This window comes from Eublepharis macularius, chromosome 4 (assembly GCF_028583425.1).
Source record: "Eublepharis macularius isolate TG4126 chromosome 4, MPM_Emac_v1.0, whole genome shotgun sequence".
In the NCBI taxonomy this organism is placed as follows: Eukaryota; Metazoa; Chordata; class Lepidosauria; order Squamata; family Eublepharidae; genus Eublepharis; species Eublepharis macularius.
In genome coordinates this window covers 97,850,073-97,873,601 of record NC_072793.1, presented here as the reverse complement: position 1 = coordinate 97,873,601, position 23,529 = coordinate 97,850,073, and the positions used below count along the sequence as shown (strand labels likewise).

General features: G+C 42.5%; 1 protein-coding gene across 1 annotated transcript in view; it reads left to right on the top strand.

Moving 5' to 3' along the window:
- The window catches only part of CACNA2D2 (calcium voltage-gated channel auxiliary subunit alpha2delta 2), a 935,072-nt gene that overhangs the window by 757,153 nt on the left and 154,390 nt on the right, over positions 1-23,529 (top strand). The window contains exons 7-8 of the mRNA XM_054977462.1: positions 136-267; positions 2,555-2,612. Coding sequence (XP_054833437.1) covers positions 136-267; positions 2,555-2,612 — 190 coding nt within the window. The remainder of the gene's footprint in view (positions 1-135; positions 268-2,554; positions 2,613-23,529) is intronic.

The window sequence follows — 23,529 nt, the reverse complement described above, 5'->3', positions numbered from 1 at the left end:
TCAACCTCACTCTGCATCCATGTATTTTGATGACAACTTCTTGAGTTATATTTAATTGCCAGAGAATGAAGTCATCTGTCTTTTGCCTTCTACGTCCCAGCCATGTTAATCTAGTTCCCTCTTGGTTTCTCGCAGCTACTGTAATTCTCAACGAGCTGAACTGGACAGAAGCCCTGGAGGATGTATTTGTTGAAAACCGAAAAGAAGACCCATCTCTGCTATGGCAGGTCTTTGGCAGTGCCACAGGTGTGACTCGCTTCTATCCAGGTTTGTGACTCTCTTAAAACAAAAGGGGGGAAATGTGCTGCTAGTTGTATTGAATCACACTGTGTAATCCACCTTGAGTCTCAGTGAGAAAAGTGGGCTCATAATGCACAGTAAAATTAATGGAACGAACCATTTTTCCAATAGTAGTTTGCCTTAGGCCATTGCCTTTGATGATTGATCCTGTTGTGATTAGTTTCATTAACAGCACATGGCCCAGGAGGTGCTTGTGATGGAAGGTAGTGATCTCTTGGCCTGCCTGCCTTTCCTTTCTATCCAGGATTTCACATTATGGGCTAAATGTGAAGTATGGATGTGATCATTGGTGATAAAGAAAGTGGGTAATTGGTCTCTCTTCCCCCCACAAATCAGCAGACCACATTGATGATTCTAAAAACTAGCATGATGGCAAAAAAAAAATCAAATGAATTGAGAGAACCTTGTGTTATGTACTGTGTGCATCTCATCAGGAGTCTGTGGAACATCCACGCTTTTCTTTCTATACTCAGCTCATTGCTCTCTTCTTCTTCTTCTTCTTCCTCTTCTTCTTTTCTCTGTCTCTCCACCTGCCTTCACCCTCTTCCAGCTCCTTCTCAGTATCATGGCTGTCCTCAGTTGTCCTACTTTCCCAGCAGCTCCTCACTTCTCAGCCATCTTCCTAACATTTTTAATGTGCTTCATTCCTTGCAATCCTTATCTCATTTATCTTCACAACAATGTTGCAAGGTAGGTCATTAATAGGCCCATTTTACAGGTGGGGGGATGGTGATTGAGAGAGCAGACCAAGCTGGATGTGGCATACAGATGGATAATATATTATTCTCTCTATCAAAAAAATTCAGCTGGGTGGGTACTGTGGTTAACTCCACCTGCTGTTTTGCTGCTCCCCCCAAGTGGCTTTAAGGTTCTCATATCTGGGAATGCAATTTCAAGTGGGAAACAGCAGGGTAGGGAGGAGTTGAGCACCCCTCTGCCTAGTGCTGCTCTTATCCTGACAAGAAAAGGGTTTTCCCCTCTGAATTGACATGAGGGTAGTGTTATATGCCTCTGAATGTGACATCCAGTTTGTCCAGAGTGGCTTGTCCAAGGCTTCCTACTGAGTTCATGGCTGAGGGTTCAAGCAGACGAGACAAAGACCACATACCTTATTCCTTCCATAAAGTCACACAGTCTCAGTTTGCTTTGAGGGTATGCAGGGAGGGGAGTGGGGGGTTAACCTTTCAACCTCCACTTGGTTCTGTTCTTCAAAACTAGTTCCTTTACTCTGTTATTAGCATTTTAAAGGAGAATATACAATTCTACTTTTAATATACTAATAGAGCAAAGAGATAGTTTAGAAGAGTAAAATCAAGAACATTGAAAGAGGATCTGAAATCATGTCAAAAATTATATCTATTATACCACACTAACCATGGACAAGCCAATCCAACCTCAGAATGCTAATCTAAACTCTTGGGAATAAATAGAAATTACAAATTCAACCATTAATAAAACTGTATCTATTCAAGATTAAGTTGTGAAAACCTTTCCAAAATAAATACTCTTATTTTAAGAGTATTTATTTTACATGCTACAATAACTAAGGAATGTTAGCAACACAAGACAAACTAGTGTGTTTTGGAGACAATATATATAAAGAATATATTTGATTGTAGAGAATTTATAATCTGCTTTTTAATTCACGAGAATTTTCAAAATCTAAAAATAGGTCCAAATAAAATGTACAAATTCAAATGTGTGTCAATAGTGTCCATAACTACAGTATAGGTCTATTTATTTCTTTACAGTGAAACTCACTCAAAGCACAGGGCCAGGGAACTGGCCAGAGATACAGGTGCTCCTAAAGCAGTCCATCACATGGAGCCAGAAAGGACGAGACCTGCCCTTCCCTAAAGGGCACCCCTTCCAATTTGTTCATGTTGCTCTAGGACTTTGCTTCTCATTAGCTTAGAACACTTTTGTTGTAAGCAGCATTCTTACATCTGAACACATGAAGCTGTCTTATACAGAGGTAGACCATTAATCTATCGAAGACATTTTTTGTCTTTTTTTTAACTGGCAACATCTCTTCAGGGTCTCGGGTGGAGGACTTTTGTAAAACCTGCGACATGATCCTTTTAACGGGGGATGCCGTGGAGATGCTTCCACAGCCAAGTTTCTCCTTTCCCAAAGGTGAAACTTTCTGTGAAGTCTTTGCTGTCTTCCTCCCCACTGATTATTAAGTACCAACTTTTGCTGCCACTGTGAGCATGCCACAGCTTCTTGTGTTTCTTTTTTTTTCTCATTACAGCTACTCCCTGGAGGGTGCCTGATAAGATTGACCTATACGATGTTCGACGAAGGCCTTGGTAAGTGAAGGATAATGGAATCATTTCGGGTACTAAGTTATAGACCTCAGGAACAGTAATGCGCTTTCACATCAGTGTTGGGGCAGTAGAAATGAACTTGCCAAAAAAATTATTATATATACCCTGTTCTTCCTTTGGGAAGTTGGGAATAATTTACATGAGAGTTCAAGGAAATCTATAACATTCAAGCATTTTCCAGGCTAATGATTGCTTAGCTTTAGATTTCTAGAATGTTTTACATGAAAGCTCTACAGCAAGAGGGTAAATCAGTCTCAGCAAAGCCAACTAATTCATACCTCCAACTATTTTTTACAGGTAGCTCAGTATTCTTTCATAGTGTAATATCAGGTCCACATGTTATTATAGAGGGGATAATTGTCTTCTTAGAGATGCCACAAATTTTGCAGAGAATCTATTCAGCAGCTGAGTGCACCATGGACAACACAGATCATGAGCTGAAACACAGATTCAAGAAAGAACAGTTTTCTCTTGGTAGTTGGGGCAGGCATCAGAAGCTGGCGCCTCGCTGAGCTCCCAATCAGCTGAGATTTGGCTTCTGATCACCTAGCCCCGGAATCTTTGTTACATGCCAGACTTGCTGGAACATAGCCAAGGTTTGCACGGAGGGGGGAAGCTGATGTGTAGAAGCAGGCTTTGAACTGCCCCCCCCTCCAGCAAAGCTGGAGATCAGAAGCCTCTTAATTGATCCCTTCATCATCTGGGAGTCAGCTTCTGACTCTTTTCTCTCCCAAAAGTTGCTGCATCCCAGCAGCAGGCTAGCAGGCATCAAAGTTTCCAGGGCTGGAAGATCAGAAGCCAACTCTCAGCTGATACCTGGAGTCAGCTGTGAGTCAGATGCTGATTCCCCCATCCTAACTTTTCTGGTTTGCAGCAATACTGAAACCCACTAAAGCTTCCACAGCAGGAGGTTAGAAACTGACCCTCAGTTAGGAGTAGACTTTAGAGCCAATGCTGCAACTAGCCTGTTGGTGCTGAATGGCACAAACAGGTTGCAAATACCTGATCAGTCTGTCAGTTTATCAGCTGCCTGATTGGAAGTGGCAAACAAGACATGAGCCAAACCGGCAGGTGTTCAAGCATCCCTACTTTGCTGTGACAAAACAGCTTTTCTATGGAAGAAGGGTGCTTCTGCTGTTCATCCTCTTTCTACTTAGCAAAAAAAAAAAATTAAGGTAGTATGTTTCACAATACACAGCCTCAAGATATTTTCCAGATTTTGAGGCACAAAACAGAGAATAAATCCAAAAAATAATAATAGCAAAAAAAAGTCTCAAATTGTCACATATATGTTGACTTGGTTTATCCTCATTGATGTTGAATGCATCAACTAGGTTTCTATGACCCACAATCTACACCCGTAACAGGGACTTGGATCCAGAGGAGTTATTCGTGTTAGTCTGCAGTAGCAAAATAGCAAAGAGTCCAGTAGCACCTTTAAGACGAACCAACTTTATTGTAGCATAAGCTTTCAAGAGCCACAGGTCTCTTCATCAGATGCATGGAGGGTATGAAGAAACTGGCCAGAGATATATAGGTGGTGAGGGGATGGGGGAGAGGGTGCAGGGAGTAAGGGAATTCACAATCCAGGCTGAGTGTGACCCCTCCCCTCCATGGCAGAATCTGAGTAGAATGCCTGAAGGAAGTTACTTTTGGTAATGAGATAACCAGTCATAGTCTTTATTCAATCCAAGTCTGACTGAGTCAAATTTATATATGAATTCCAATTCAGCAGCTTCCCATTGGATTTTGTTTTTGAAATATTTCTGTTGAACTATAGTGACCTTTAAGTCCTTGATGGAATGTCCTGGTAGATTGAAGTGTTCTCTCACTGATTTCTGGATGTTGCCATTTTTAATGTCAGATTTGTGTCCATTTATTCTTTTGCGCAGAGGTTGGCTGGTTAGTCCAATGTACAGAGCAGATGGACTGTTGGAACATGAGGGCATATATCACATTGGAGAATGAGCAGTTGTAAGAGCCAGAGACAGTGTAGTTGACGCCATTGGGTCCTGTAATCATATTTTCTGGATAGATATGAGGGGAGAGTTGGCATCTGGGTCTGTTGCAAGGTCTGGTACCTGTGTTGGTGACTCAGTTAGCCAGTTCGTGGTTGTTAGTAAGAAGGCATTTAAGGTTAGGAGGCTGTCTGTAGGCAAGGAGAGGTCTTCCACCCAGGGCTTGTGAGAGAGAGGCATCGTTTTCCAGGATGGGCTGTAGATCACTGAATATATGTTGGATGGGTTTGAGCTGGGAACTATAGGTGACAACCAGTGGTGTTCTGCTGCTGGTTCTTTTTGGTTTGTCCTGCAGCAGACTGTTTCTGGGTACTAGTCTGGCCCTGTCAATTTGTGTCCTCACCTCATTTGGTGGGCACTGTAGCCCCAAAAATGCTTGTTGTAAATCTCTTAAGTGAGAGTCCCAATCAAGAGCATGGTAGCAGATACGATTGTAACATAAGGCTCTCTCCTTGGGCCAGACTAGTGCCCAGAAACAGGAAGAAAGCTTATGCTACAATAAAGTTGGTTAGTCATAAAGGTGCTACTGGACTCTTTGCTATTTAACAGGGACTTGGATCCTACCCAAAATGTCCACTGATAGGCTGATTACATCATGATTTTTCTGCCTCCCCATCCTGCTGCAGCCCCAAATACCCCTCAAAATGTTGCTCCTGTAGGATGAAGACCCCAAGGAACACACATCAAAATCACACACATCCCTTGTGTATGCAGAATTGATTGGTGGGCTCCAACCCATCAATTGCATTGACAATAATACCACTGGCTTTGGATGAGTGGGATGCATGTTTCCTGCAACACCATGATGTGATTTGAATGCTAGGAAAATGCAGTATTCTCACAACAGACATGCCACCTGGAGAGAAGACATCTGGGTCCCATCAATAAATAAGTAACGACTGTGCTTTTATTGTGCAAAGAATAGATCCTTAAACCAGTATGTCAAAGACAATAATCATGAATTTATGACTCTCCGAAATGGCCAAGGCCATTCATCTGTTTTTTTCCTCTGCTTTCTGATAGAAGAGTAGATGGCATCTCTTTGGGTTTCTGAATTTTGGGCACAAACTACAATTTTGTTAACATCCTGTTCTCTTGAGATCTTCACTCACTCTCACCCCCACCCCACACATACCCTGTTTCAAAGAAATCCCCAAAGTCATGGAGTCGCTTATAGGACTTTGTAATCATACAATTAAGTTGCTGGAAGTGCTCTGAAAGAGTATTTGTGAATAAGATCAGGAACTGGGAAGAAAGGACTGGGATTCCATTTCCATGCCTTTTTTCCTTCTCTGGTTTGGCTGAAAGTTAGGAATGGACGACCAGTGTCTATGGAACTGAGCTCCACATATACCCCCCATAGCTTGTGGGTGAGGTGGGGAGTGTATGCTAAAATGTCTGTAATGTGGCAGGCAGGATAGTGTAACAGATATATTTGCAGGAAGGGCTGCTTAACACCAGAGTCCTGTTTTGCAAAAGACATGGAGGCAAACTCCTGAGTGCCTTGAAGTGTGTCTTCAGCCTTTTGGCTTCTGTAAATTATCTCAACTACCGCGAAGTAGCAGCACATTCTGAGTAATGAAATGTAAATGAGCACAGTGCTCCCAGCACCACTAGAAGGGTCTATTAAACTGGAGTGGGATTTGCCCAGGCCATGTGTGCATGCAGCCATTCAACAGACTCTCCCTTTCCCCTCCCATCTCTAACATCTTCTCTGTGTCTCGGCTCCCTCCGTCCCTCAACGAGCCTGTATGAAATTCCAGGTCTGTGAGCAGCCAGCTCTGTCCAATTTTCATTTCACACATCGTTGCCATTGGAAAATGGATACAATAACACAGGCAGGGGCATCCAAGCTGCGGCTCTCATCTGCTTCTCTCCCTCCCTTTGTGTATTTGGAGGCGAAAAGGCTAGATAGATAGATTATAACCTTAGATACAGATAAATGGGGCAGGGTTCCTCCTCCCTCCCCACCAAAGTTGCAATTGTAAATTTAGTCCTTATTCGAAGACAGCTTTAGGTAGGGCTCTCTGCTTCAGGAAAGGGAGGGGGGGAAACCAAAAAATGACTCTCAAGGAACAGAGCCAGGAGAACAGGATGATAAATGCAGCACACAACGACAGACTGCATTTAAGGGAAAGCTGCAAGCATCAATTTAGCCACATACCAAGTTAAACGTGATTGAATCAGTTACGATTAGCCCAGGTAAAAGGCACTAGCTTGGCAGCACTAATTATGCCTCTGCAAGGGCAGGGTGCTTAGGATTTAATTTTCCTCCATTTATTTGAGGCTCTTGTTAATCGGCAGAATAGGTTTAGCTTCTTGCTCTGTCTCTGTGTGTGAATGCTAAAGGAATAATAGAAATTATTATAGTACCTTTGCTTTGCAACATGCTGCTTTTCGAATTGTAGGTAAACATCCTTTCTTCCACATTGATTCTGCCTGTGTCCAAGACAGCTTTCATTTTTTTTCCTCATGGGGTGAATGATATTCCTTTTGTTACCTGCGTCTTCTCTCCCCCAACAGGCTGTGTTGCTTGTTCAAACAGGTATTTACTAGCCAAGCCAACACAGCAGGAGAAATCTTGAGCAGGAAGCCCTGGCTGGGCAACAGAAGGAAAAAATATCTGAGTCAGAGAAGGTTTTTGGTTTTTTAAATAGCCGCTATTTGCATAAACAGCAGCAGCTTGTTTCAAGTCTGTCCTTTAAACTCAGGTCCCCGCTTATCAGGAGACAGACAAAGCACAGTTGCCACAGGGCTGCCTGCAAGATGGATAAAGCACTCTCTGCAGCACTATGCGGGTCTGATCTTTTCCGTTCCATGTGTGCATTAATGCAATGGCAGGGCAGTGGAGTTGAATTCACGGCACCTAGCAGAGACAAAGGGACATACTCTGGCTCTCCTACAGATCATTCAGGAAGTATATATAGTTGCCTCTTTAAATCTTCCCCAAAAGTGAGGTTGAGGTGGATTTTCAAAACAGTTTAGCTTCTTTCTACTTTGGCCTCAATATGGAGCCAATGAAAAGTAGTAATTCTCTGTATCACATATAACTTGATTTTGAAATGACCATCACAAATGGAAACTGAATGAATCAGCCCAGATCGCCATCTTGGATAAATCACTAAAAGATATAAAATGCAAAGAGAGAGAACATGGACTCTGGCTAGTTTTCACTTACTACTAGCCATGTGGAGCTGCCACCTTGTGACTTTTTCCCATGATAATGATGGCACTCAAGCACCTGCTGTGTGAGTATGAACCATTATTGACCATGCCCACATGGTTCCTCCATCTACATGTTCATGAAATGGTGTGGGAAGAAGCCACAGACAAGCAACTCTTGCTTTATTGATGGTAAATATAAATCTTCCACATTAACCTTTCTTCTGTACTTTGGATAGTTTGTTCATTCATTCATTCCTCAGAATCCAAACAATGTTCCTCATAAAATATTGCTTTCCAGTCCTTCTGCTCTCTTTCAAGAACTAATGATTTATCTCATTTCTAACAAGATTGCTATATAATCCTATCACGTGGGAACTGACCACACCCAGGGCAAGGGAATGGTGGTGACATGCCTGATGGCCCCACCTCTCAACATTACCTGTCCTCCACCATCATTCACCATGAAAATGATGGAGAGAACCTTAGTGAAACTACCATTTCTTTTCCTTTCTTAATTAAAATGTTTGTATACATTGCATTCTAGCTCTGGTATACATGCATGCCAGTTAGGAGGGGGGAATTGCATAAAAACCTCCTTCCAGTGACAACAATTATAGCAGCAACTGAGGAAAGTGGTAGATGGAAAGGTTTCTCCATTCAGCTCATTGCCAGGAGGAGTGGGGGAGGAGTTCAGGCGGGCTCTTATGTGGATCCGAAGGGTCAGGGGGTTTTGGCTTTTCCTCAGCTGCTGCCTTTTCTGTACTTTGCTTGCTTGCCCTGAATGGCTGGAAGATGCAAGAAGCTTTGTGTGGTACTACAGCTGCTTAGCATTCATACTCCTTGAACTTCTGTCTGCACATAAACATCCAGGGCTTCTCAGCTGTCTCACTGCAGCAACATCCAATGAAGGACTTTGTCATTCATTACACAGTTCTAGAGAGAACAAATCTCTTTGTCTCCTTATTCCCAGCTTTCCTAATGGACTGCTGCTGCCCTCATTGTTTAGACTGGCCAATGGGAAGAATGGCAGGAAACTATCAACAGCAGCAATATTCAGCCAGGTAACAGCACCTAGCTGCAGGGTTAGGGGCCACAGCTGGGATTTCATGCAAAGTGTAGCACCCATCCTCCAGTCAACTTAGCCATGATGCCGCCAAGCATTAAATAGGAAAAAGAGTTGATATGAGAGCTCCACAGCATATGATGATTCCAGATGACAACAAAAATAGTGCTTGAGAATGCACAACAGGACTACTACTTGTATAATGTAAACCACTCAAAATCTCCTTTTTGTTTTCGTCCAGAAGCACCCATATAATGGGTGAGAACAGTAGTGCATCTAACCCTGCATCGCAAACACTGGTGGTAACTCTGAATGCTCTTGGGAAGAGATTTTTCTCAGTCATGCTTCTTGAGGAAATGCTAGGGACTAAAATTTGGGCTAGGCCATATATTTACTTGATTCCTCTGTGTACATACCACAGTTTCTAGCAAAATATTGAAGCAGTTCACAAGAACATCAAATACACATTAAATGTAGAATAGATGGTCTCTTTTCTCCCTTCTCTTAGCATTTATTTTGGGATGTTTTTATGGGAGAGCATGTGGGCTCTCTATGCTTTGCACATGTATCTTTCAAAGACAAATCACTTTGGGAAACCTTTAGGCAGCCACACACATCTCACTTTTGGTGTATCTTTTTGGTTATCTTTAAGCACTAAAGAATGTACTTCCTCTTCTTGAAGCATTGAAAGTTCCTCTTTTTTAACCTTTTTTCCTCTTAAGAACACACCTCAGAAAAGTGGCTTGAAAAGCTGCTGCCTAGGAGTCATAAATAAATACCTTCCAGACTTACCTTTCACGGTGGTCTTTTTCATTTTATGTGTTGTTCTAACTGAAAGACATAAACAATAGTTATTTGTGGAATAGCAGTTTCCCATGGCTTTTGTTGCCCCAATGGGATGCCACCTCCGTGAGGGAAAGGCGCACCTCACGGGCCGCTGAACCGCAGGGAATGCGGGGCAAGAGTACCCGCCCGCAATGGGATGCAACCTCCCACCCGAAATGGGACGCAATCTCCGTGGGGGAGCAGGAACACAGGGACCAACCACCCCTTCCCCCCCCAGACGGACTTCAGGTGCTATCCTCTACAAACCGCCCCCAGCCCGCACAGGCTGGTCGTCCTGAGGCCTCGTGCTGGCGAAGAAAGTAGTCTTCCTTCGGCCGAGCACGAGGGGAGACTGAGCCTCCGAGGGCGGAGCGGCTGGGAAACAGTCCTTTAGCTCCGCCCTCGCAGAAGCTATGCCCGGAGCAGGGCAAGCTCGTCTGTCTCCCTCCAGCCAGGAAGGCAAATGGCTGCCACCACCCCAAGGGGCTTAAGCCCCAGGGCTGGGATGGCAGCATTCCCATGGCTTTTGTTGAAGAACCTTGACAAAGATGGCATCTCTGTTTTGAAGTCTTCTGTTCTAGTGCAACACAGGTATTTTCCTCATGCACACTTACACCAGGTTTTCTTGATTTTTGTTCAATCTGATCCGCTTTGGGCCTCTCTAATTCTGCACTTGAGGGGGTCAAACCAACGTGCTGTCTGTTTATTTTTCTGTAGTAGAAAAATGCTCCATTTCTGCTGCGGCCTTTCTGGGGAACATGTCAGTTTTGACAGTTGATCCACTGAGGAAACTTACAAGGTTTTTTTTGTTTGTTTTAAGGCATCAATGTTGCAACATAGCTGTTTTTAAAAAAACACCCAAAAAATGGATAGGAAGCACACAGGGAAACTTTAAAATATCAAGTGGGATTCAGCCATATGTTAACCACATTGCAGCCATTTTTCCCACCAGTTGCAATGTTGCCATTTAAACATTTTTTTTAAAAAATCAGGGCACAGGAGGATAAAGAGGAGAATGAAAGGCAGGGCCAGGCCTAGGCCTCACACCTAGGGTTGCCCGGTCCCCCTCCCCTCCCACTGGAAGGGTAGGCTTCCCAGCACTTACCTTGTGTCAGGCATGAGGTTTCTCTTTGCACATGCACTTTGTGCACTCGCGTGCCCCGGGGCAGATGCGGTGACATCACTTCTGGAAGTGATGTCACTGCACCAGCCATACAAGTGCTCCCATGCTCTGCATGGGCCCAGTTTGGCCCGTTTGGGGCCCAAATCAGTTCCAAACGAAGGTCAGGAACACTCCCGCAGCCGGCGCAACAATGTCACTTCCAGAAATGATGTTGCCGCACCCCCAGGGAGTGTGTGCACAGCATGCATTCTTTGAGCGCCTACTGGTGGTGGGCAACCTCCAGGGGACTTGCTACCTCCCGCTGATCACTGGGAGATCACCAGGCAAGGGAGAAAATCCCTGGGGGTTTGTCCACCACCAGCAAGCATCTGGAAACCCTACTCACACCAAAGAAAGCAATCTGCACTTCAAAAAAGCTACTGTTTGATTTCCCTGTGGAGAAACGAATTGGGGTATGTGTGCAGGCAGAAAAGCTGTGGAAAAGCCAGGGAAGGATAAGTTCAGTGGCAGATGCAACCTTTTCCTGTGCAGAATGCAAAAAGTCTGGGGAGCAGTTTGGAGACTGAATTGGGGTATTTTAAGCAAGCGTATAGAATTCTGGAGAGAAATCATGCAGTATGGGGCCAGAACTGATGATAAAACCTGTGCAGAAAAGACTGCAGATATTCTGAGCAATGACAAGACTAGTCTTAAAACCTCATATTTGTAGGCTGCCTCAAAACAGCTTCTAAGATGAAGCTTCTCTGCAGGGAGATGCTTAAATTATTGATAGATGGAAAACCTGAGGAGAAAGTATTATTGGGTCCTCTGGCTATGCTACTGGAATATAAATTGTTTTTAGTTTTATTGTCCAAGCTGTGTGGAAAATTAAGGAGGGACTTCTGAAACAGCGCAGTCTTAATTGCCAAAAGTAGTAACAGATTTCCAGAAATTGCTGAGAATTGTGTCTTTTGGGGCTTTAGTGATTAAACCAATATGAGATATTGGTGGAAAGGTGACTAGCAAAATGTAGTTCAAACTAGATACAACTGCAAGAGTTCTATTTGTTTAAACCTGGAGAAGTCCTGTTTACAAGTTACAATGAACACACATATAGTCCATCCACAGTATACACTTGACTTTTCTTTATACATGAGCTGAATAATTCTCATATTACATTCAATGCACGTCAACTTGATATGTTTTAAACTCCACATTTACTTGTACTGGTCCCTAGTTGCATTTGTAAAGTGAACATGTTTTTGCTGTTTCTTACAAACATTTGTGCCCATGTACATGCTGGTTGTATGTGTGACCACTGTAATACGTGAAGAGAACTTCTTTAAAAAAGAAGGTAGGGGTCCAACTTTAAAAGTGAAAGAGGCACAGAGACAACGGCAACTTTACATCTCCCACTGTCTCCCCCAAAGCATCTCTCATTCAGGCTCAGTTCTGGCATCAAAGTCCCTCTACATTGGTGGAAATTTTATCATTTTCCAGTGCCGTGGGAGCACATGTGCCCATTTTGGCTGTGTGCCTCCTGGGTGGAGTGCGTGTAGTCAGCCAGTTCCCTGCGCCTTCCTCCCCCCACCAGCAAGGTGACAGAGGGAAGGAAAAGGTAGCTGGGGACAGGGGATGCCACTCCTGAAACAGGAATGCACATTTTTTTTCTCTGATTATGGCAGATCTTCATTTAAACACATGGGACTGTTCCTTTGACTAATGGAGTCTTGAGGCAACAGGAGTATTGGAACAATGATCAGCAATAGTAGACTGATTGCTTGAATGAGCTGTGTGGATCCTGGGTAAATACAGTATATGTGTGAACATGGTATGAGTTACTGATTTGTTTATTTATTTAGAATGTTTTATGTCCCTCCTTTCTGTTGTGTTAAGTACATAAGGCAGCTTACGTATACTAGCAAAGGAATGTTTTGGTTGCACCCTCCCCCTCCCCCCCAATTGCCTCTTCTCTCTCCTCCCCTTCTCCTTCCTCCTCTTCTGTATTTGACCAGTCTCTGTAACATGCATCTGGCGAAGAGAACTTGATTCTCGAAAGCTTATGCTACAATAAAATTGGTTAGTCTTAAAGGTGCTACTGGACTCTTTTTGATTTTACAAAAATACAGTTTTTAAAATGTAATAAAGCAGTACAACTTCAATAAAAAAACAATGACATGTACCCAACCTTTGGCTGGAGGAAGTTCCTCCAGACTACAGAGCCTTCCTCCAACTTAAGAGGCTCATGCATTGGAGGAAGACTCCTTAGGCTGGAGCAGACTTTGCTCAGTGGAGTGAGCAGGAACGGGCCAATAAATAAACTCAAAAACAACAAATACAACCAGCCTGCTGCATCAAATAAGAGAATATTTAAGTGTGTGAAAAACTTAAAATCTGCAAAATGTTGAGCAAATTTTTGTGACTTTCCACTGGTTTGGGTGTTTGGTGGTGGGGGGTGGGGATTCTTTCCTCTTCAAGTCTTAGAAGATCAAACAGGAAATTGCGCTTTAAGCTGTGTATGTCACCTCCTTGACAAATAGCATTGAGCAGTGGCAGTGAGCACTTCGAGTGATCGGACTTTCTTTGTCAGAAAATTAATGACCACAGCACTCTGGTTAATTGTTAGTGATTGCTCCACATTAATTATTAACTTTCCTCAATTGCAGGCTATTAGGGATAAAGGAGAGGGGAAACTGACAGGTCTTGCATTTCAAAACAATATTAAAGCCCTAACTGAAGCTCATGAAGTTTGGTGGATAATAAAGCTGGACTTCCAAGCTAGAGCAGTGATCTTTCCTGGAGGAAACAAACATTTTCAACTTGCACTTTAGTAAAAGACATGTTTGTGCAGTCTTCCAAATCATTCAGCAATTCAGTCTCCATCACTATTATAGTATATGCCAATAGACGCATTTCAGATCTGAAGCTCATCTTTAACCACAGTAGCACGGAACTCTCATTTCAATTTTTACTGCATATTGCCTGTTCTTCTCTCCCCCCCCCCCACTTTCTTCTTCTTTCTTCTTGTCTTAACACCTTTCAGAAAAGAAAAAGACAAAATGGTGCCAGAGTTGCTGACAATGGGTGGAATCCAGAAATATGCAAACAGAACAAAAACAACTTAATATAGTTGCACTTGCAGAAGGGATTGTGCAAGATCTTGTGCAACATCTCCCACTTCCATTCTTGTTTGCTCATATATATATAATGATATATACATGCAAGACCTATCTTTTTCACTGATGCACAAATTCAGCATTCATACATTTCCAAATTGGAACTCATTTGAGAGATTGTCCTGTGATATCCCTGACCTGTTATTATGTTTCTTATTCTAGCATTGTGTACAGTAGAGCTCTGTAAAGAGCTACTCATAAGCAGAGAAACTCCAGGGCTTTTTTTTAATGGCCTCAAGAGGGGTGTTGAGTTCTCCCTCACCCATATATTTAGAGAATGAATAAGTTTCTAGGTTCACTTCCTGAAAAATCAGGATTGGTTATACAATATCTTGCTCGAGTGGAAATGCAACCAGTGGTACAATAAATTTAACTGAGCACAAGTGATTACTATGGTCTTTTTCTTGTGTCTCCACTTGTGCAAGAGCTCTAGTGCTAGTGGAAAGTTTGTGCTATTGTTGCAAGGGTTATCTGTCCCTTGAGAGGTGTATTTTGCAAAATGAGGTTAGAAAGTAATGGTAGTGAAGGAAGGGGATCAAAGGAATACCTGCAGGAAGCATTTCTCAGGTGAGAAATGCAAGCCAGTGAGAGGTATTTAATCCCATGTAATTTCTAGAGTTAAACACATCACTCCTCTCCTATTCCAAGTGGGTCCTTCCTGTCTCTGTGGGCCCTGGCTAAAGCCTCACTGGCCCACCCCAGATGACAGCTATGGTCAACACATCTTAAGTTTTTCCTGTACTGCTTCTCCATCCAGTTGCTTCCTCATAGGTTCAGATCACCTATGAAGTTATTAGTGCAGATTGGGCGGTGACTAACTATTGATGCACTCTGTTGATCTAAACCCCTTCTGCACCAGTCAATTTTGCCGGTTCAATTCCCATACTGCAATGTTTTTTTCCTAACCATCTGCACCAGATTTACTACCATAAGTAGTCACTCCAGACACTCTTTGGCTTTTCTGAGAGCGCTTATACCATGACTTTTTAAAAAATCTGTTTTGCAGTCTGTTGTTTCCCCATGCACACTCTTTATTCCGTTTTTGGGTGTTCCACCCTCTTCCCTCACTCCAGTCTCCTGCCAGCCCACTTCATTGTGTTTGGCTGCTCTTGTCTATTCAGCTACTCCCTCTCTCCTCCTTTCCATCTCCCCTCCCATCCTCTTTTTCCTTTTTTTTTAAATGTTAAGTCCAGCACAGGATCAAAGGATCTCTGGTTTGAAAGCAAGAAGGGCTTGCTCTGCATTCTTTTTGCAAAGAGACCCTATGACTGAAATTGACCAGTCTTTGTCCATTTCACCTCCAAGCTAAGTAGAGGAGGCCAGTCAATTTCACTCCATTTCCATTCACACCTGTTGTAAATATAAAGTTTGAAAAAGCTGCCTCTTTGTTGAGGGCAGGTTGTCATCATCTGTGCTGCCCTTCACCCCCACCCCAGTTCTCAACCAGCTGGAACAGAGCTGCCCAACTATGACCAAAAGGGGAAGGGCACACAGATCAAATATGAGAGATGCAAATGGCCACATGCAAGCCAATTCCATGCCTTTCAGCTTGACTTCAGGGATAGTGAAGAATTATGTCCCCAGTGCAGAAGAGGCTCTTCTGTGTTGCTCACCTACTCGGAAAAGAAACATACAACCTAATTACTTTTACACAAAAGTTTTCTAGTGCATTACACCAGTGCAGTTGGCATAACTACAGGGAGAAGTTATACAACTGAAATTCTGAGATCGATTAAAAAAATGCTCATGTTTAATGGGATTCAATTATATTGCAGTGAATTGAGGACTAATCTAATATGAACCTTAATTCAAACAAAAAACAATTTAATATAATTCTCTGGAGAAAACAATAGAGAAGAAAGAACTCTTTTCTCATGGAGTACAGTCTCTACATTGGAGAACAATCGAGATTGCCCTAGTTCTGTTCAAATCACATTTCTTTTTAATCTGGTTTTATCTTCCCCAGATGCACAGGGAAAAGCTAATTCCTCTTGACCCCTTAAGTCAATGTTTCATCAGGTTAGAGTTAAACTACAGTCATACTAGCAACAAAGATGCCCATCAGTCTCTCAGAGATCTAGGGAAACTGGCCCATTTGACCTGCACTGGAAAGATGATGCATAGCATCAGTTCATAGTCTGTTTTTTTTTAAAGAAAAGTTTTACTACTGAATTGCTATTATATCTTTTGTCCAGTCATTCCACATTTCTGGTCCTCATCTAACATTTATATTATCAGTTGGTATATAATTTACAAAAGGACTAGTGCTTATTGTGGGAATGGATAGAACCTGATACAATGCTCATTTGATCAGTATTAAATTCTCTAGGCAATACTGTCACCCAGAAAGTTCAGTCAAACACACCCATGAACAAGCCCTGTATTTGTACACTGCCTCTCATGCCTCTCACATGCTTAGATTACATGAATTAGTTTGTCTTTTCTGCAAACCATTGCTTGCCAGTACAACCATACTTTGCACTGGCCCTCCAAATCTGTATTGCAAACCATTGTTGAAACTAGCTAGTTCTCATTTGAGGGGCAAATACAATCTATTTGCAAGTTTAGATATAATGGCAAATTATGCTGTGCGCTGAAGTGGGGACCATAGACTTCACCACTATATTGCCTTACATATTATCTGTTGCTTTTAATATGTACTATGTACTACCTGTGCTTTATGTTGTCTTATGTCAATCCTAGAAGTGATTAGGTTCTGTTCCAGTATTTTCTTCTGCTTTGTATTGGATTTTTGCTAATGCTGTGTCTTTTTAAACTTGTATCTATTTACCCTATGGCATTGTTTATGGAAATGTCCTTGACACTGTATGGATATGTACTTGATACTGTATGGAAATGAACTTGATATACTGTATGGAAATATACTTGATACTGATTGTACTAAGCTCGTACTGTGTAATCTGCATTGAGTCTCAGTGAGAAAGGCAGACTATAAATGACATCAATCAATCAATCGTGCAAGGGCAGGAGCACACAAGCTTATGGCATAGATCCAGAGGAGTTAGCCGTATTAGTCTGTAGTCAGGGCCAGCGCCACCATTGAGGCGGTGAGGCAGGTGCTGGAGGGGGTGCCAGGGGTGGAGGTGTGCCTGGCCCACAGCTGCTGGAGCAGGCCAGCCCCGTGCCGCCACCGACACCACACGCCCCTGGCTGGGCTCAGCAGCCACGGGCCAGGCATGGCAGGCATCCAGGGTGGCGTGCGGAGCACGGGCAGCCTCCGTGCGCTGCCCCAGCCACCTGTTGGCCAATGGGCCCAGCTTGCTGCATGATGACATCACCCTGGCGCTGTCCCTGTCTGTAGTTGCAAAATAATAAAAAATCCAATAGCACTTTTAAGACTAACCAACTTTATTGAGGCATAAGCTTTCAAGAACCACAGCTGTCTTTGTCAGATAAGATTATGACATATTCACATAACACTAGATCAGAGTCTGGCATTATGTTTGAACTGCCTCTCCCTGTATGTTTCCCGGAGACCGCTTCGATCAGCGGATAAATGTTTACTGGTGGTCCCCAGTCCTAAGGAAGCCCGCCTCGCTTCAACCAGGGCCAGGGCCTTTTCAATCCTGGCCCCAACCTGGTGGAATGCACTGTCAATGGAGATCCAGGCCCAGCGGGACATATTATCATTCTGCTGGGCCTGTAAGACAGAGCTGTTCTGCCAGGCATTCAGTGGTTGAAGGGCACGGTGCCATGTCGGCCTCCCACCTTTGGGGTGGGGGGGTTCTCCCCACCATTCACTTGGTTAATTTATTTCATTATTGTTTTGTATGTTGATTTTAGTATTGTTGTTTTCTTGTTTTTATTGATTTTAACTTGTTCACCGCCCAGAGCCCCTGAGGATGGGTGGTATATAAATTGAAATATAAATAAATAAATAAAACTGAGCCAGAAAGTTATAGTAACAAACTGGCAGAGAAATAAAACCAGGTATTGAATTCCATGTCTCCTACCCACTCCCACCTTTTTTAAAAATGAAAAGCAACCATAGATGGCTGCAATCAAAAGCAGAAGATTGTAGGTAGGGAATTATAAAAGGGAAAACTTACAGGGGTGACTTTTAGTGGACAAATGTCAGGATGACAAAGCATTAAGAACCCCCATCACTCCTGTTTCTAATCAAAGCACTCCAAAGCTGCTGTTCATCTTATTTTCATTTATTAAAATACATTTATACTGCCTTTGTTCATCCATGAACGCTTTTGAAAAAACATTTGGGGAAAATATACAAAACTCCATGTTACATTATAGAATGTCCTCATAGCAATTCTGTTGGAAACACGAGAGTAATGCTAAGTGAGTATTTACTGTTCTGCTTTACAAAGCAGTACCAGCTCTGGCCATGAAGGAATACTGCATAGAAACTGCACACCCAGAAAGACCCTAGTGATTAGTGCCATGTCATCTTAATTTTTTAGTGAATGTATTAAAATATCTATAGCCCATCTTTCTCCCACCCCAATGTGAAGATGACTGGAAAAGATTATTTTCAGCTTGTGCAGTACATGATTACTTCTGTACAAAATGGCATAGATGTGCAGGTTGCGTTAAGTACTTGATGAATTGGAGTTGCTTTGGACCAAACTTTGGTGTAATTTTGCACAAAGAAGCCTGATCTCTTTCCACATAGAAAATACCACAAGACCAGAATCCATTAACTATAATGTGGTGTTTTCTGTTTTGGAAAGTCTATCATTATCTGCACGGTACTAGTTCTGCTTTATACTGTTCCTAATTGGAATGTACAATGCCATGTGATTTCTGTCTTAACATTTTGTTCTGAGAGACTGATCTGAAGCATTTACACTTGTAGGTGTGTCTCCTCTTTCTACACATTATATGCCTTTCTATACAGGCATATTTGAATGGAGACTTTGGAGGGCAAAGTTCACTTCAGTTTTGGCTAGAGTAAAACTTCCTCAAGAGGGGGTTCAGTTAGAATCAGTGCTGTGATTTTAGTTAAACTTCCATTAGGTCTGCAGCTGTGCAGCCTAGTCCCAGAAGGGAAGGAAGGCATGGGTGGGCATTCTGATTCCAGCTGCAAATCATGCCAGTGTGTCGAAAGGAAAGCAATGTGTTTCCTTGCTTCTCATGAGGCACAAAACTCAGCATCATACCCAAAGAAAAAATAATCACTCCCAATTAGATAACATTAGTAATTGGGATTAGCAATCAAAGCCTGTCCATTTACAAGCAATTCCCAGTAATGCTGAGTAATTGACAGTAATTAAGCACTAATTAATTCATGCTGGGACTGATCCTGTTTGAGCCAGGCAGCATCATTAAATCTCCCTCTAGCTTCTTTGAATGAGGGATCAGGCTCTGTGTAGACACAGGAGGAAACATCAGCCAGCAATGTCTGAAGCCTTACTTATAATTTAACATCATAATGAATTTTTAACAGAGCTAAGTGGAGCTTTCCTTGCCTCCACTTTGGCATTCATATTTGATAAATAGTTGATCAGTGTTTAGATTAAATGTCACTAGTTCCTAGGGAGTAATAATGCATAGTTGTAAGTAGAACAGCAGAGGGGGGCAAAGGTAGATCACCCTCCCTGAAAAACTGCTCCCTTTCCTTTGCTCTCAGCCCTGTATGTGTGTGCAGCGGTGATTGCTCTTCTAACAATCTGCTTTGCTCCTTCAAATATTTTCTCTAGTCCCACCTATACAAAAGTTGTACTGGGGTTGGGATATAATTCTGTGGTTTATTATGGTTGTAGCACTTTCTTGCTAAGTTTTATGGACCAGGCAAATCTTGGCCAGCTTTAATGACTCCTTATATCTGAATGAAGAATCAGCTGAAAATAGTCTTCCATCATATACTTGTATGTTGTACCTTATATTCTTGTTTTAGTAAAATCATAAAATGATGCCTAAGCCTTTATGGTTTTTATCAACAACTCTAGTTTGGGTATCTCCAATACATATTATTTGCAAGACAGCTAACAGTTTCTTGGGAATTACAGTAAGTTAATTGTTTATTGAGAATTATTTGTGTCCTACTTTTCTCATACATAAAGGACTCAAAGCAGTTTACAAAATGAAATAAACAGAAAATTAGAATTTAGAAAAAACATATAGACTTCAAGTTGTTAATGAATCAACAAGGATGTCCCAAGCTGGTGATGCTGTTACCAACACAAACAAGGCAAGAGAATATCATGATATCTCAAGTAGTACGACAGAAAAGAAAAATTCATGAAATCTTACTAAGTATGAGTTTCAAGGTCAACAGTAAATACAGTTTACAAAGCCATTTACTCAAGAATCATGAAACAGTAATTCACACAATATTCACACAATTTTCTGAATGAACAAGCAAGATAATCAATCTCCGTACCAACAAGAAAATAATTTCTTAAAGTAGCATCATGTGCTAATAAAACCAGTACCTTCTAAATTCTTGAAATATGGTATGCCGTTATTAATAAAGTTCGAGTGCTTCAATATTCTTCAACATGTAGTAATCACAAGTTAAATGTAACATATTGCACAATTCCATAAACAGATTCACAACAATTCATATTGCACAAACATCATTAAAGTTCTGGTCAATTTATGCTATGTCCAAAGCAGTAAACCTCAACAGTCGATGCACACTCTGTCCTTTTTTAGTCAATACGTCCAACATTAATTCCACAAGGTTTCAGCTGGTCACCGGTTCAATTTGGAAGTGGCTGTGATTAATTTCTTGTTCTAACGGGTTGTCTAGATCCAGGGAGTCCCGTTTCAAAATGTATCCTTTTCAAAGAATAACAGACTATATCAAATTGTATCATTCAGGCATACTGGCACATTCAATTCTTAACCAGTATAGGTTCCTAATTACTGTTTCATGATTCTTGAGTAAATAGTTTTGTAAACTGTATTTACTGCTGATTTTGAAACTTTTTCTTTTCTGTCATGCTGCCAACAGAAAACCACGGGCTGAAAGCCAAGAACCCCTTGGCTCACCCTTCTGGCTGCACCTAGGCTTTAAATTACCTGTAGAAAAGGAGGAAATTATGCTCTGCCCAAGTCTTCTACAGCAGACTTTGATGTTTCAATTTCCTCCCTCCTCCTTGTGGTCAACCTGTGTGCTTCATTTCTAGCACCCACTGCTAGAAGTGGCTGTGCTTTAGTGGCTGTTTTGGCAAATGAAAGAACAAAAGCGTAGTTCTTACCACTTTGCTCAGGTCCCATGAGAAAAGTTTTTCTGCAGAACTCTGAGGTCCCACAATCCTGATATTCTAGCCCACTTATTTGCCTGTATAGTTGCCTGATTTAATAGGCAGGAGATACTCAGGGAATTGTGTATTCAGGCACCATGTGTGAAGTCTAATAGGCATCCATGTGCTGATATGTATCTCTGCCCAGTAGAAAGAGATTACAATGTGTATGTCTCTGCCCATGTGATGCAGTGGTCAGAGTGCTGGACTAAGACCTGGAAGCTCACCGGGTGATCTTGGGCCAGTCACGCTTCAACCTCAGCTACTTCAGAGAGTACCTATAAGAACTAAATGTAGTGAAAGCATCCTGAGTTTCTTGAAAGAAGGGCTGGATAAAAATGGATGGATCCCTTTACATTACCTTCATGTAGTGTGATGTGCACCTTACTGCACCTTAGAGGGTATGAACATTTTTTGTGTTTCTATACATACATATTGGTTTCTGTTTGTGTCTATTTGTACTGTGTGTCTGCAACTGTAATTGAATGTTTTTAACACGTAGAGCATTTTTGCTCACTAATGGGGAGTGTTCTGATGGGGGGTAACTTGGCCTGGCAGGCAAGCAGAACTGCTGTATGCTTCTCGGTCCATGAGCAACTTTCCAGAGGGTGTCTTCTGTCACATAAAAATGTGGAAGCCATAAAAAGAGGGATGAGATGAGTGCAAAAGCGAACCAGAGAGTGTGAAAAAGCTAAAAATCCATTCTTGGGCTGTCACTTATTTGTGAGCATCTAAAGGAAAAATGTGTCCCCTGGAGCCAGCATTCCTGATTGTCACCCCACTCCACTGAATTTGCACAAACTCTCCTCTTACCCTGAAGGAAGTGGTTAAGCTGGAGAAGCTGTTACAGAATTCAGCAATCAAAACTATATCAGACAGGCTGCAACGTGCATGGAAATTGAGGCTCAGCAAAAGTGATGGTCCCAACTCTGCCAGTTTGGTGCAGTAGTTAAGAGTGTGGGACTCTAATCTGGAGAGCCAGGTTTGATTCCCCACTCCTCCACTCGAAGCCAGCTGGGTGACCTTGGGCTAGTCACAGTTCTCTGGCGCTCTCTCAGCCCCACCCACCTCACAGGGTGTTTGTTGTGGGAATAATAATAACATACTTTGTAAACTGTTCTGAGTGGGCATTAAGTTGTCCTGAAGGGCGGTATATAAATCGAATGTTGTTGGTGTTCTAGAGGGACAATCAGGCAATATTATTAGCAGTGTGCAGGAAAGTGCCATAGTGATACCCTAGTGAAAGTGGTACTCCACTTACCTGATTCCTATTAATCCTCATCCACCATTACAGAATCATTAGGATGGACTGCTAAAAGATGATGGAACAAAATCCTAGGAGCCCTGGTGACCTGTGCAGTATGCCCGTAGTGTGCAGCTACAAGTGACTGGGGAAGGGAAGGAAGGAATGTGTCTGTAGACTTGGGCCAATTACTGTCTTTCAATCTACTCTACTTCAAAGCATTATTTTAAATATGAAGGGAAGACCTCATGATCATTCCCCCCAAATCCTTTGATGCTTTGATGCTGTAGTATGCCAGTTAAGTGGCTGGGCTCTGAGTTAGCATTCTGCTGGTTTGATCCCACGACTGCCATGGATAATCCACTCCTCTCAGGCACACCAGCTGTATTGTGGGGTGCCTGAGCGGCACTCCCCAGCTGTTTTGTGGAGATAATAATAACACTCACCACTCTGACCGGGGCACTAATCTGTCCATAAGAGCAGTATATAAGCACTCTGTTGCTATTATATAATTGAAAGGATGATGCTGATGGCCAAGGGACCCTTCTGGAAGTACCATGGAGGAACCTTTCTGTGAGTGCAAGAAGAAAGGGGTGATTTGGGTCAGTTCTCCTTGTAGACCTCCCACCTCAAAGCTTTTGTCTATAGGGATGCCCTGAGTCTGACCCTTAGTATTGGCTTGGGAGAGGTGGGGGACTGCTACAGAAATCATGGGAGATGATTTCTGGGCCAGATGGGGTGCACCCAAGAGTGCTGAAAGAACTTTCCAGAGAACTTGCAGAACTCCTGTCCATCATCTTCAAGGCCTCCTGGAGGACTGGGGATGTGCCACAAGATTGGAGAAGAGCGAATGTTATCCCAATCTTTAAGAAAGGGAGGAAGGATGACCTGGGAAACTACAGGCCGGTCAGTCTGACTTCTGTTGCTGGGAAGATATTAGAACAGATTTTAAAGGGATCAATCGGTAAGCATCTGAAGGACCACTCAGTGATCCGGGGAAGTCAGCATGGTTTTGTTCCTAACAGATCTTGCCAGACCAACCTGGTTTCCTTCTTTGATCGAGTGACCACCTTACTGG